The sequence below is a fragment of the Sus scrofa genome, chromosome 1 (genome assembly GCF_000003025.6).
Source record: "Sus scrofa isolate TJ Tabasco breed Duroc chromosome 1, Sscrofa11.1, whole genome shotgun sequence".
In the NCBI taxonomy this organism is placed as follows: Eukaryota; Metazoa; Chordata; class Mammalia; order Artiodactyla; family Suidae; genus Sus; species Sus scrofa.
The window spans coordinates 115,047,714-115,061,230 of NC_010443.5; the positions used below are offsets into that span (position 1 = coordinate 115,047,714).

At 40.7% G+C, this 13,517-nt stretch overlaps 1 protein-coding gene across 7 annotated transcripts in view; it reads right to left on the minus strand.

Annotated features, from left to right (window-relative positions):
• TCF12 (transcription factor 12) overlaps positions 1-8,650 on the minus strand; it is a 374,065-nt gene extending 365,415 nt beyond the window's left edge. For 2 of the 7 annotated variants that reach the window (XM_021094732.1, XM_021094722.1), the window contains exons 1-3: positions 8,307-8,640; positions 7,251-7,347; positions 6,178-6,250 (exon numbers count right to left, since the gene is read on the minus strand). Coding sequence is in view for 5 of the 7 variants with exons in the window: in XM_021094696.1 (XP_020950355.1) it covers positions 6,178-6,250; positions 7,251-7,325 (148 nt within the window). In the remaining 2 variants the exon portion in view is untranslated. Of the gene's footprint in view, positions 1-6,177; positions 6,251-7,250; positions 7,348-7,753; positions 7,876-8,306 lie in introns of those variants that run through there. The other 5 variants (XM_021094715.1, XM_021094704.1, XM_021094696.1 and 2 more) reach the window with 4 other exon arrangements.

Below are 13,517 nucleotides of genomic sequence, written 5' to 3' on the forward strand. Positions count from 1 at the left end.
AAAATCAACAATATCTCTAAATGTCAAGCAATAAGAAAACAAATTTGGTAAGTAATGCTATATCTAGCCCATGTAATAATATCACAGAATAATTTTAAATTGAGTTTTTAAAGAATCCCTAAGAACATGAAATAATGCTCATGACATCAAGTGAAATAAAAAAGTATGACATGAAATGAAAACATCAGTAAGCTCTCAATTTTGTAAACAGAACAGGAAAAAAAGACTAAAAGGAAATAAATCAAAATACAACTATTTTCTCTGGATAGTAAAATAATGGGTGTCTCTTTCCCCTTGTTGCTTTTTCTGCTCTCTATATTTTTCAAGAATTATTTCGCATTAATTTCACAGATAGAAAAGAGCTGTGTTTTTAACCAAAATCTTTAACTCATCTTGCAGCACTCTTCTCCCATAAGTCCCCAAATTAGCCAAAAGAATCCCGGGTCATGCGAAATCTAAAATGCTCAAAACATATCAGCATTATTTTTTTTCCTCCAGCACTATTCCAAATATGCCAGAACTACATTAAGTCATTTCTCTTACCTACAGAAATCCAATCCTTCAAACTGTCAATCCTTTTCTTCTGGTATTTTTTCCTTCCTACTTCCTATTTTCCCTTCCTACTGCCTATACTACGTCCAAACCTTCACCAGTCCATCCCTAGATTAGCACAATATCCTACTGAATAAGTAAATGCTTTCCTCACTCTACTGACTCACCACTAACAATTCACTCCACGGCAGTTCAGTACCACTGTTTCTGGAGCTTTACCTCGATTAACTTGGTTAACATTCATAACAACAATGAGGACAGCTACTATTATTAGTACTATTTTATAGATTAAGAAACAGAAGCACAGAAAGGTTAAGAAATGTACCCAAAATAACCAGCTAATAAATGGCAATGATTAGATTTGAACCCATGCAGTCTGGCTACACACAACAGTACATAAATATGAGCTCCACCAGAAGTGGTAATCAATAAAAAAGTTGCTCTCTCCCAGAACTGTGTACATATACACCTTTGGAACAAGCGTCCCATTTCCAGGTCTCTTTTCATGCTGTTCCACATGTGGGAGGCCAGTTCTTTTCCCTAATTCATTTTCCATATCTCCTTTAAAAGTGAACTCTAAATTCAACATTTCTGAGTTTTCCTTAAGACAGTTCCCTCATTCCTCAGCACATCCTTATTCTTACGGACTCAATTTAAACTACGTTAATGTGCAGTTGTTGACATTTTTTTGTTATAGAAGTTTATCTACTTCACATTTTTACATTTTATGTTTCTATCTAGATAATGAAATGCCTCCACTTTTTTTGGTTCATGTCCTCTTTCATTTGCCACCTTCCCAAAAGCTACTAGAATAGCAAGCCGCACAAAGTAAATACCAAGTAAATGTGCAGTTAACTGACAAATCTAAGATAAATATGGCTTGACTACTTAACAAAGCATAAAGTCTTTTGAACTGATATATTTAAATGTTTGCCTTTTCATTTTATCCCCTAAGCACAAAAGCATTAGATTTGTAATTTCAACATTCCCATCCAAAAAAAAAAAAAAAACATATTCAAGCAATACCCAAAAGCAGTCCTAGTAAATGATTTTTACAAAAAGGTATCCCACATACTGCCTAGAAACAGCCTTTTTTTTTTTTTTTTTCAAGAAACCTTTTCTAATAGTGTTATTTTACTTTCTTGGGGCAATAGTTATCCAAGTCTTTGACAACACTAAGCAGGCAGTGACATTCCAGGCACGATTACCAATGGTTCAAGAACAGAAAAGACTGTCTGGCTTTAGTAAGAGATTATTCTAAACAGCCCCATTAAATCTAAAATGTGAAAACAACTATGTTTATATTTAAAGATGAGTATCTCTTCATCTCTATCTTCCTATCCCAGAGAATCATTTAAAAACTCAAAGAAAAGAATATACCAAACAATAGCCTAAAAGACAGAAAGTTAAACTTGCCTTTAAATTGGTAACAAAAACAGATTAAAATAATAATTAATCAGAGGCATGGCTCACTGTATATAATAAACAAGTCTTAAATACTAATGACCTAATCAAATTGTTTTTCAAATCCATTATAATCCATGACTACTTAAAGGAATACCGTAGTAAGCAAAAAGCACACAATACTCATGGTTATAATCTTGTCTCTAATTCCTCTGTTTTCCAAGCATGTATTTTCATATACAGATGTTCTCTAAAAGACTCCTTTGCTACTAAACTTTTACCTTGAATGAGCCACTTCACAGCAGACCATGTTTATCCTAAAATATTATATTTTTCCTCACATGCCTGCTGACTTTGCAGTTACTCTAAGTCATCACTACAGCTTGCCAGAAACAAATGTCTAACATGGTTCAGTTGCCCAAATAACAATACTAAATTTGAGTGTGTATTACTACACACTGTGGTTATTATACATTTCAACACGGACAGGTACACAATATGAACCACATTCTACTCGTAACTTTATAATACCTTAAGTGAAAAAGCCAAACCTATCACCCCTCTATTTAAAATTACCATTGCCATTTATATTACAGTTCAGTTAAAAGACACGTTGGTAAAATTCCGGTGTTCTTTCTTGATATGTTCAAATAATGCTATGGCAATTTGAGTACATACTCCATTTTTATTTGGTGAGTCGGTATTTACTTCTTTTTTTTTTTTTTAATTACTTGAGAAGTAGACACAGTTATAATAGGGAAACACCAGAGATCCTTGTGATGATGAATTGTTCATGGAATCCTGACTGCATCACTGTCAATAACCTAGCTATGATACTGTACACAGTTTTGCAGGCTGTTACCATTACAGGAAACATGGGAAACTGTAAGTAGGATCTCTGTATTGCTTCTTACAACTGCATATGAATTTACAATTATCTCAAAACAAAAAGTTTAATTTAAAAAATTACTGAAGAGCAATTTAGTAAGAATCCATTTTTCTGGCCCTGTATTAACATTTTCAAAAACCCTATACGTACATGTTAAAATCCCCCACCAAAACTAATCAGTATCTGAAGAATGAAAAATTGTATTCCTTTTTAAAATTAAGAGGTAGAAAATAGTTTATAACTAATTCTGAAAATCTTGAGCAAGAAGAAATCTATAGTGTAACAAAAGTCTGATTTGAACAAGAAATAGTAAAAATTTTATTTGCTAGCTAAAATAACTCTCTAGGTAGAAACATGAGACAGACTCAATACATACAGACCTCTTACAAAACAAAACATCCCACTCTCAACATCTCTTATTACTTGGATTCAAAAACTAACAAAAGAAATCTTTCGGATATCATGTAAACATTTAAACTACTAAAAATTAAACCCAATATCACAATTTAGTTCTACACACTGAAGTTGGAGGGACAGTGGATTTAAACACTTGAACTATTTCCAGTCTGTCAATCCTTTCAACAAGCTTTCCTCTTACACACTGTGCCCTACAAAGTGCCTCACCTTTAACTCCTACAGAGAGAAACCCCTCTCTCAAGGTCACTGATACCTCGTGGCTATCATGACAAGCGGACATATTCAGTCTTATCATAATGCAAAGAAAATTAACACCCTTGATGAAAAAATAGGACTATAACCAACTCCTCAAGACAAATTAACAGAAAAGACACATTAATCTTTCCCATAGCAATTTTTGACGAAGTGTCAGCTATCATTCAAGTTATATTTTGCTTTTGGAATAAGATTTTAAAATAACATCCTGTATTATAGCATATTCTGTGAAATTAACTCATCCTCAAAATGGATAATCAACAGAAATTATACCTGGGGTTTTACAAATGCTACTCCAAAAACAAGATAACTCTAAGTCTAGCCTGGGAATCTCCATATGCCGCGGGAGCGGCCCAAGAAATAGCTAAAAAGACAAAAAAAAAAAAAAAAGATAACTCTAAGTCACCTCGTTAGAAGGAAAGTCTTATCTTTAGGTCCTTACTTGCTACAAATAAACAAGCATGAAGACATGTTACACATCCTTTGACATCAGGACAGAAGATGAGTAAAGTGTCAATAAAATATATAAATAAAATAATACTGCTATACCAATCTCTTTCAGACATTTCCTTTAAGATAAGAAATGGCTACAGAGCCATATTTACCAATATACTTTCATATAAAATAATCACTTTGCTATTTTCCCCTCCCTGAAATCTATTCACTAATTACCAAAAATCATAGCTTTTTTTAAAACTATAATTAAATTTTTTCCTGAAATTTAAATAAGACACAGATACATATTCAAGTTAAATTTTCAATGGATAAATAACAAATCTAACAGTTTTAAAACTAAAAATTTCCTGAGCCAAAGAATCAAATTTAACAACCACTTCTACAATGTAGAAAAATAATTATTTCTTTGTATAATGCATGCTACATAAAGAAGGACCCACAACTGCTTCAATGCCATACTAGTTAAGACACACCAAGTTCACTACACTTAATTTCAGACTACATATATTATACCTTCTTAAATTTAAAAAGTAAAAAAAAAAAAAGTTGCCCTTATTCTAAAAAGACAGTATTTATAATAGCAAGTTTCCAAAGTTCATGTCCTTGATATCAATGTCAATGAAACATATTTTCTCCAATTCAATCCAAAACAGCTTCAAACAGCAGTATCACTAGTCATTTAATGAAATATACTAAGTATCTACTATATACTAGACAAAGTAAATTTGAAAGTTCTTGAGAATGATTAGTTGCAAAAACTGAGATGCACTCATAGTAGTAAAGAAAGAGAAGACGTCTTAGCTTTCTTCCATATTAACTAATAATTTCCTCTCCTCAACCCCAAAAAGTGATGATTTTTCCAAATCATTACCAATAAATGGATGGAGGTGGGAAAATAGCTGGGGTTTAGTGACATTTTATGATACCCTTTTGATAAAGAATAATATTAGTCTTTAGAATATTTAAAATCCAAAATGTTTTTATTTTACTTCTCTGAGATGTTAAACAACATGGTATATATTCCCCTAAAGCAAAATTTCATCATTAAAAATGAACTTCAGTAAATTAAGTTAGTGTATGGTTTTTGAATTGGAACATTTTTTTTAATGTAAAGTAGTATAAATAAACTGGTTATGAAATTCACCTTCTTTTCTCATGTTTTGCTCTCACATTATCTTAAGAAATCAACTATCATTTTACTAGGGAAAATAAAAAAGCACCAAACAAAAAGGAATTACTGAGTTTCAGCCTAGAGATCTGACAGCTGGTTTTCTTAAAAGATAATGCTGTCTTGGCCTTGGTTATTTTTTTTTTCATCTCTGAGCCCTAAGGAGTAAATCTAAGTTAAAGAGAAAATTATAGCTTTTGTGCATTAGAATGGACCCTGCTTCTGGAACGTTTGTTTTTTTTAATCATGAGTTTAAATGAGTAAGAAAAACAAACAAACAAAAAAAAGCATACTTAAGAAATGTGAGATAAATGTTAATAATAAAGCAGAGTAGTTGTAAATATACAGAAAGTAAATCTAAAGACAAAAGACAAAAAGAATAGGACTCTAATTTAACTTACTCTAAACGTTATCCTAATGTAATGTGAACGTAGGTCAGAATGCACTTATCTCATAGGTGTTATTTGAAAGCATACTCACTTTCTATTCATTTATTTGTAATATTCCAAATAACTGTATACAAAATTGTTAATTTGCTACAGACCTCCAAAGGAATAGCCATCTTTTAAAACAAGTCTAATTATTGCTTGACTCAATTCCACTTTTCACACATATATTTTAAATAGAATTATTTTACCAATTTTTTAGAATCCAAAGGTTTAATAATGCTAATGTGCTAAATTTTTAGCAAAATTTTAAAATACACATGTTTAAATAAACAAAAAATACCACACATGGGCTACAGAGCACTTTCTTCTGATACTTTCCTAAACATAGAGGCATGATAAAATCCCTTGTATTCAAGCAAAGCAATTTTCAATTTAAAAAATCACAGAATAGAGAACAATTTTTAAATTCATATTGAAATTCTTAAAAGTCAATGGATCTTTAGAGCAACAGCCCACATTTAAGGGCTTGTTTTTGTTTATAATTTTAAGACGAACTTAAAGAAAAATATTAAAATACCTCGTATTTTTCTACCAAGATGTATCGCAACGCCAAAATACGAGTTTCTGATTTTTAAACATGATCTTACCTGATCCGCTGAACTGACTGCTTCCCAGTGTCGTTGGTCTGGTTTTCCCACTATTAACAGGTGGAGAAAACATCTGCAAAATAATCCAAACATATCTGTTAGTCCTGAAATTATTCTAGACTCCTTCCAAAGTTCACCAAGTCATCTGTTAGAAACTGTATTTCAGAGGGAAGTTAAAATGGGAGATATACATTTGGACCCAGAAAAGACTAATACACTTAACATTTTCTTTCCTAACACTATTTGGAAATACTATTTTCTGTACTGAAAATCCAGTCACTGACATGAGAGATGCTAAGGTTATTAAGTTTAAAGGTACGTTATTGTCAATGATCTTCACTTCATAACTTAACTCTCATTACACTTACAATTTAATACACACACTCACAACCATATCCAGTGAAACTACTACATACAGCAAAGATCCACTACAACAGTGTTATAAAGCAGATAGTAAAGCAGATACTTGTCCTACCTAACAGCAGTTAAATAAAGGAATTCAAACCATTAGAAATAAAGGTATTGGGTTCTATTGGTTTCAGGTGATTTTTTAAGTATTCATTTTTAATGTACATATAGGCATTTACTTCTTACAGGTACATATATACGTATACAAATATATATATATATGGTTATCTAAAGAGCTGGAAATTCTAGCCCTTTACTAGCTTTCTTGCAACTGACATCTTTCAGGTACCATAAACTATAGCACATCTTAGTAAGGCAAATTGATTAGGAATGCTGAAAAAAAATTTTTTTTTCTTTTTTCAAATTTTTTTTTCAAAATCCCTAATAATCATCAGGGTCAGAGGGTGACTCAACCAAAGCTCATGATTAACGTTGTTCTCCTTTTAACTGGTTAAATCAAATGACCCCTCTGGCATTTAAAGTTTTAAATCTGCAAGTCTAGACATTACATCAAAGTTCAGGTGTCCAACTTGGGGGAGCTGGACTCCAGCCCTGAGAACTACTGCTCAAAGCAGATGGAGTTAATGCTGCCTAGCCGCTCTCCCCCCCTTTCTTTTTCTGTAAACCTCAGCAGAACCCCAAGATGCCACGGAAAGCTCTCATACCGCACTGAAGTCCAGCAGGTCGCTCAGCTCCTTGTCGGTCCCTATAGCGGCCATGCGCTGCTGTTGGGGATTCATCTTGGGCCACTTCTAGTAGGTCCTAAGGCAGAGGAAAAAGGCTCAGCAAGAGAGCACCGAGGCCCAAAGTGTTTACGGGGATGGACAGGGGCGTAGGAGAAGAAGAAAAGCACCGGGCTAATACCCTTCTCATTCCCCACCACTGTAAGAGCAGGGGGCAGAAGAGCCCGGCGTCCGCGCCCGGTCCGTGATTCCACGCGTTTCCTGGCGCGGCCCGGGAGCGACGCTGCGGTTCCCGCAACTCGCCGCCTCTCCCGCAAGTTTCCAAGCCCGTCCCTGCCCCCTCCCCGGCGCCCCCCACCCCGCTCCACCGCCGGGTGCCGGGCGCGCGGGGCCTGGCCGGGGCGGGGGTCTCGAGGGGCGGGGTGAGGGGCGAATGGGCATCCAGCGAGCCGAGCGGCGGCGAGGGGAGCAGCGAAGTGACTCACTGGATCCGCAACAATAGAACTGACAAGTTGCACGGAATGCGCCGCTCGAAGGCCCGCGTTTGCGGCCGCCGCCGCCCGGACGTCCCCGGCGGGCCCAGGGGGTCGGAAAGCACCCCCGGCGCATCGGAGGAGCGTTTTTAAAAAGAAAACAGAAACACCGACAACTAGTCTCGCTCTCGGCCGGCGTCCTCCTCCCCCGGCTCGGCCTCCTCCCACTTTTGCTGCCCTGCCCGCGGCCGGCCGGCCCCGGACCTGCCTAACAATGAGCCTGGCTCGGCAGCCGAAGAGCCCGCTCTTGCGCGCGCCCCGGAGCCCAGCCGAGCGGGGCGCGCAGGCCGAGCGCGCCGCCCGCGGGCCTGGCCGTCCGCGACTCTCGCCTCCGCCCCCACTCCACTCCCCAACTTGCAGAGGACCCGGGGCTCGCCTCTGTACAAAGGGGCGCGGAGTTGCGGCGCGGGCCGGGGGCGCCTCCGCTCTGGCAGGGACGCGGCGGCGCCCCGCAGCCCCCATCCCCGCCACGGCGTCCCCCTCCCGTTCGCCGGCCCGTAATTACCTGCCGCCCCGTCTCCGCATCCAACCACCCCGATTAAAGTTCACTTTGGCCAGGAGTGCGGGCTCGGGCTTCCCCTCGCACCGCCCGGCGATTCGGCTCACTTTGCCCCGCGCAAGCTCTCGGATCCGGGCGGGGGAGGCGGCTCTCGGGCCTGGCCGCCCCTTCCTACCGGGGCGGGCTGACGGTCCCCCCGAATAGAACTTGTGGGTCTCCTCAGGCGGACATTTTTTTCGCTGAGGCGGCCTCAGCACCACGCTCGGCTCGGCTTCGGATCCCTCCGCGCCGGGAAGAGCCCCGGGTTAACCCCTTCGTCCCCGATCCGCTCCCGCCGCCTGCGCCGAGGAAGTGGGGCCAGCGAGGGGGCGGGGAGGAGCCGGCGGGAACGGGGAGGGGCCGCCGCGCAGCCTGTGGACAAAGCCCGCGGTGGGGTGAGGCGGGCCGGAGTCGGAGCTGGCGCCGGCGGGGAGGGGCCGGAGGTAAGCGCAGGCACCCCGCGAGGCAGGGCCGGGCAGCCTGTGGAGAATGCCTGGTCTGGGCCCGTGGAGACGGGCTTCGGGCACTGTGGCGCCTCCCCCGGCTTGTCCTGCTCCTGCTTCCCGCCCCGAAGCGAAGCGGCGGAGACGCAACAGCAGTCGCATCTGGATCCGCTGCCCAGGCCACCTAGCCCGAGGCCGCAGAGCCCTGAGATGTTGCAGTTCCCGAGCGAGCCGCGCTGGACGCCGGACGCCGCGCTCGGCCTGGCCTGGAGCCTCAGGCCCCGGGAGGCTGCTGAGTACTCGAGCGGAAGAGGCATGCTTGAAGAAGGGAGACCGGCCACCTCGATCGGCTCTTGGAGCAGGTACGGTGGTCAAATTCGTTGCTGAGCGGAATGCAGAAGAGGCGAAATCTCCCTCAAACCACGCCAAGCAACGTGGCCTTCAGGTTCCCAAACATTACACTCACTCAGGTCCTCACGTCTACAATCACCTCTTGCCATCTGAATCCCATTTGAGGCCACCGAGTTGCACAGCAGGATGTGGTCTCGGAAATGGATGGGATCAGTCCCTTCATTTAACGGCCCAGGGAGTTTCTATACCATAGCCACTGCCTTGCAAGTTCTGAATTTGACCTGAAGAAGCCCCAAACGGAGGAAAGAAGACAACTAAACCTCAATTTCTTCCTATCAGGATATCAAAGGTTTTCTCCGACTCAGCAACTACAGTGAAAACCAGTGAGACCCAAGCCAAAGAAACACTGTGAGGAAAGAAGACAAATCAAAAGAAACAAATTGAAGGATGCAGTCAGTCCTTTAAGGACAACAACCTGGCAAGAAGGAGTTATCGGAGCTCAGATGTGCATAGAAACAAGGAGCTAGATCCAACTGCGAATATGCAAGTTCTGTGCTTTATTACAACCCGAGTTATCCAGCGGAAGAAGGCAGTTGTAGCTTGGGGATAAGGGTTTCCATGACGTTGTCAACATCTACTCCCGGTATCTTGTGCCAGATCCGGTGCTAGGCTCCCCTGTATCCACTCCCCCTTATCTAGGTAAACACCCAGCCCCCTTCTTGGTGTCACATCCATGGCCTGGCTGCTTACTGGAGAATGTGGTGCCAGCAGAAGTAAATTAGGAAAACTCCAACCTAAATAAATCAGCATAGTCCCATTCCCTGCTGCAGTTGTTGGTTGGCAATGTACTTGACACAATTTGGGCCAGTGCTGAAGCTTTAGGGAAAGTTTTTGATTGTTGGCTTTATGTTGCAAGAGCGCTTCAGAGCAACCTCCTTCTTCTGTATGTACTCAAGAAATCCAGGAGCAAAAACAACCAAAAAATGTGAAGGAATATCACCAGCATATTGTATGGAAAAACAAAAATCAAGAAAGCCATCTTCCAACCACCAGGTCCAGCCAGGTTAAAATAAAGCAGACATGGAGAAAGCATAGACAGAAAAAGATATGATCTTTAGTGATGTTTTTGAGTCTATGATCAAACAGCTTTTGAACCCAGATCTCCCTTTATTGATTGAATCAACAGGATTAGAGTTTTGTTCTATTTGTATACTAATGTGTTATAAGGGATATAGGCCCAATAGCCATTTTTTGTAGCAAACACCTAAATATCAAGATTGGAAGTCTGACTAAAATTTTTAAGGCCCCATCCAATTGTAAGATTCTATGGCTAAGTGGTAAAACTGAAGAGAAATATTGAGGAAAGGAGAAACCATGTAATCATATCTTAAGGGTTTATGCTGTTTTCAAGAGAAAAAGCCAGTTTCTTCTCATCCTTCTACAACTAATTTAGAGGAAGAAATCAATGTCTGTCCAAAACTTCAGTCACGGGGCTCCCTCCTTTGAAGTTCTTCATATCTATTATGGCCCATAATGTTTTATACTTCATTTTCCTCATTAGAGTAAATACTCCTTGAGGACTAGGATTGCCATGCATTTGCCTGTACAGTGCACCTAGCATAGTACTGAGTGTATCATACACTCTCAAAAAAGGAAGGCTGGAATTTAATCTGTCAGTCATTTGATATTATAACATGAGTTTATTTTGCATCCTGTAATATAGTCTTTGCATGTACCATTTTTAATAGGATATTATTTCCAGCAATGAATTTTCTATAATATTCCTGACATATATGGAAGTCAAAAAGAATATTAAAACTGGAGTTTTGTAGCTTTAAAGTCATTCCTGGGCCTTTGCTGACCTTGCCAGATAGAGCCAGAAGGCTTTATTTCAAAGCTTAGAGAGAGGAGTTCAGCTGTGGCTCAGTGGGTTAAGAACCTGATATAGTCTCCATGACGATGGGGGTTGGATCCCTGTCTTCACTCAGTGGGTTAAGAATCCCATGTTGCCACAAGCTGCAATGTAGGTTGCAGATGGGGCTGGGATCCTGTGCTAGTAGGCCAGCAGTTGCAGCTCTGATTAGACCCCTAACCAGGGAACTTCCATATGATGCAGGTGCAGCCATGAAATTTTTAAAAGGGGGGGAAGTTATAATCTGATAGATTTTAGTTTACTGTCCATTCACTGTCCATTGGGCAAACACAGGAATTCTGTCCCCATAGTTTCGGTCTCTTCCAAGAGCCCTGCACTCTACATTCAAAAACACACATGCAATCAATTTTATCAGGAAGACCTAAATTGCCCAGAGAAACCTTTACAATTAAAAGGAAAAGAAAGCAAAACAGTAGGCTTTGCTTCCTTGAGAAAGACTTGACTTGAACCTCTTGTACAGAAGGCAAACATTCTAGAAAGCTCAGAAGAGGAGAAGGAGGTGGGAGCAGATTTAATCAAGTCAAGTAACAAGTTGCAGTCTAGATAGAGTGACTGGCCTTACATTTTCCACTTGGGACTAAGGTTGATGGCTAATGGGCTCACTTGTAGTTCCCTTCTCTGTAGGAGAGCAGCTAGGATTTGTACTTTCTTTTCCACAGCTTCCCCCTCAGGATGAATGGGAAGAATTTTATGTAAAAATTAGTTTAATATGGAGTTCCCATCATGGCTCAGCGGTTAACGAATCCGACAAGCATCCATGAGGACGAGGGTTCAATCCTTGGCTTTGCTCAGTGGGTTAAGGATCTGCTGTTGTCATGAGCTGTGGTATAGTCACAGATGCAGCTCAGATCCTATGTTGCTGTGGCTGTGGCTTGCAGCTGTAGCTTCGATTCGTCCCCTAGCCTGGGAACTTCCATATGCTGCAGGTGCAGCCCTAAAAAGAAAAAAAAATAGCTTAATAAGAAGTAAGAAGTACTACCTTCAGGTCATGGCACTCCCATCAATGACAAACTAAAAACCAAGACTTTCCACTTTAATCATAAGCCAGATTTTTCTAGTCATCAACAATCCACTCTTCATTCTCTTCTATCAGCCAGCAAGAATCCCTCACCTTGGGGGATTTCCTGGTACAGATTTTGTCTTTCCTGTCTATTTATGGCTAAAAAGAATTCTCTACTCCTTGCTAGTGTCATTTGTTATTTGAGACAAAAGGCTTTACTGCAAAATTATTCTCTGCAGAAGGTGAAGCAGGAAGTTTGCAGAGGGTAGGAGGATTAAAGGAACATTTGTATATTGGATGTTGTGGACCCCAAATATCTTTACGAACTTCGCTCCCAGATTCCAACAGCCAGACTTTCAACTTCCAAGGAGGCAATTAGAAGATCCTTCTATGTGGAATCTGATCAACCCAAGAGGAAAGACCTGAAGATATTGACAAGGGAGGTTCCCCACCTATTAACCCAAACAGATCACTCTATAGGGATGTTTACATCTGACAAACCCCCATCCAATCACCAGAGTTTCCAGTCAACATTTTGTTATCCTGTTCTTAAATATGAGTAGGCATACCAAGGATTATCAGACATTTGAGGAAAGCCACTATCATGTGGGACATTTAGAGCATTTAGAATTGAAGACAGGAGAGTATAAAAGAGGAAAATATTTATGAAAGCTTTGGAAGAGAGGAGTTTTCACTGTGGCCCAGCAGGTTAAGGACCCGACGTCTCTATGAGGATGTGGGTTCAATCCCTGACCTTGCTCAGTGGGCTAGAGGTCCATTGTTGCCACAAACTGCAGCAGCATAGATTGCAGATAGGGCTCAGATCTGGTATTGCTATGGCTGAGGCTTCAGCTGCAGCTCCCTAGCATGGGAACTTGCATATGCTGCAGGTGCAGCTGTGATTAAAAAAAAAAGCTTGGGAAGAGAAAGTTAAGGAAATTTCTTAGAAATCAGAGAGGACCAGTTAAGAAAGTTCAAAATCCAAATAATAAGGGACCTAAAAAGAGATATTAGGGGGAAAATTATGGAAGTCATCCATGAAATAATCCAAGAATTCTCAGAACTGAAGTATAAGTTACCAGATTAAATGGGTTCACCAAGTACCCACCAAAATTGATAAAAATACATCTATACCAAAGCACATAATCAGGAGATCTGTGAATACAGCAAAGACCTTCAAGCTTCCAAAGAGAACACAAAACAGGACAAATACAAAGGACTAAAAATCAAAATGGAATTCCTGTTGTGGCTCAGCGAAGGAACACAACTAGGATCCATGAAGACTCCAGTTCCATCTCTGGCCTCACTCAGTGGGTTGAGGATCTGGCACTGTGGTGAGCTGTGGTGTAGACCAGCAGTTGCAGCTCCAATTGGACCCCTAGCCAGGAAACTTCCATGGGTGTGACCCTAAAAAGACTAAATAAATAAATAAATAAATAAATAAAAATTAA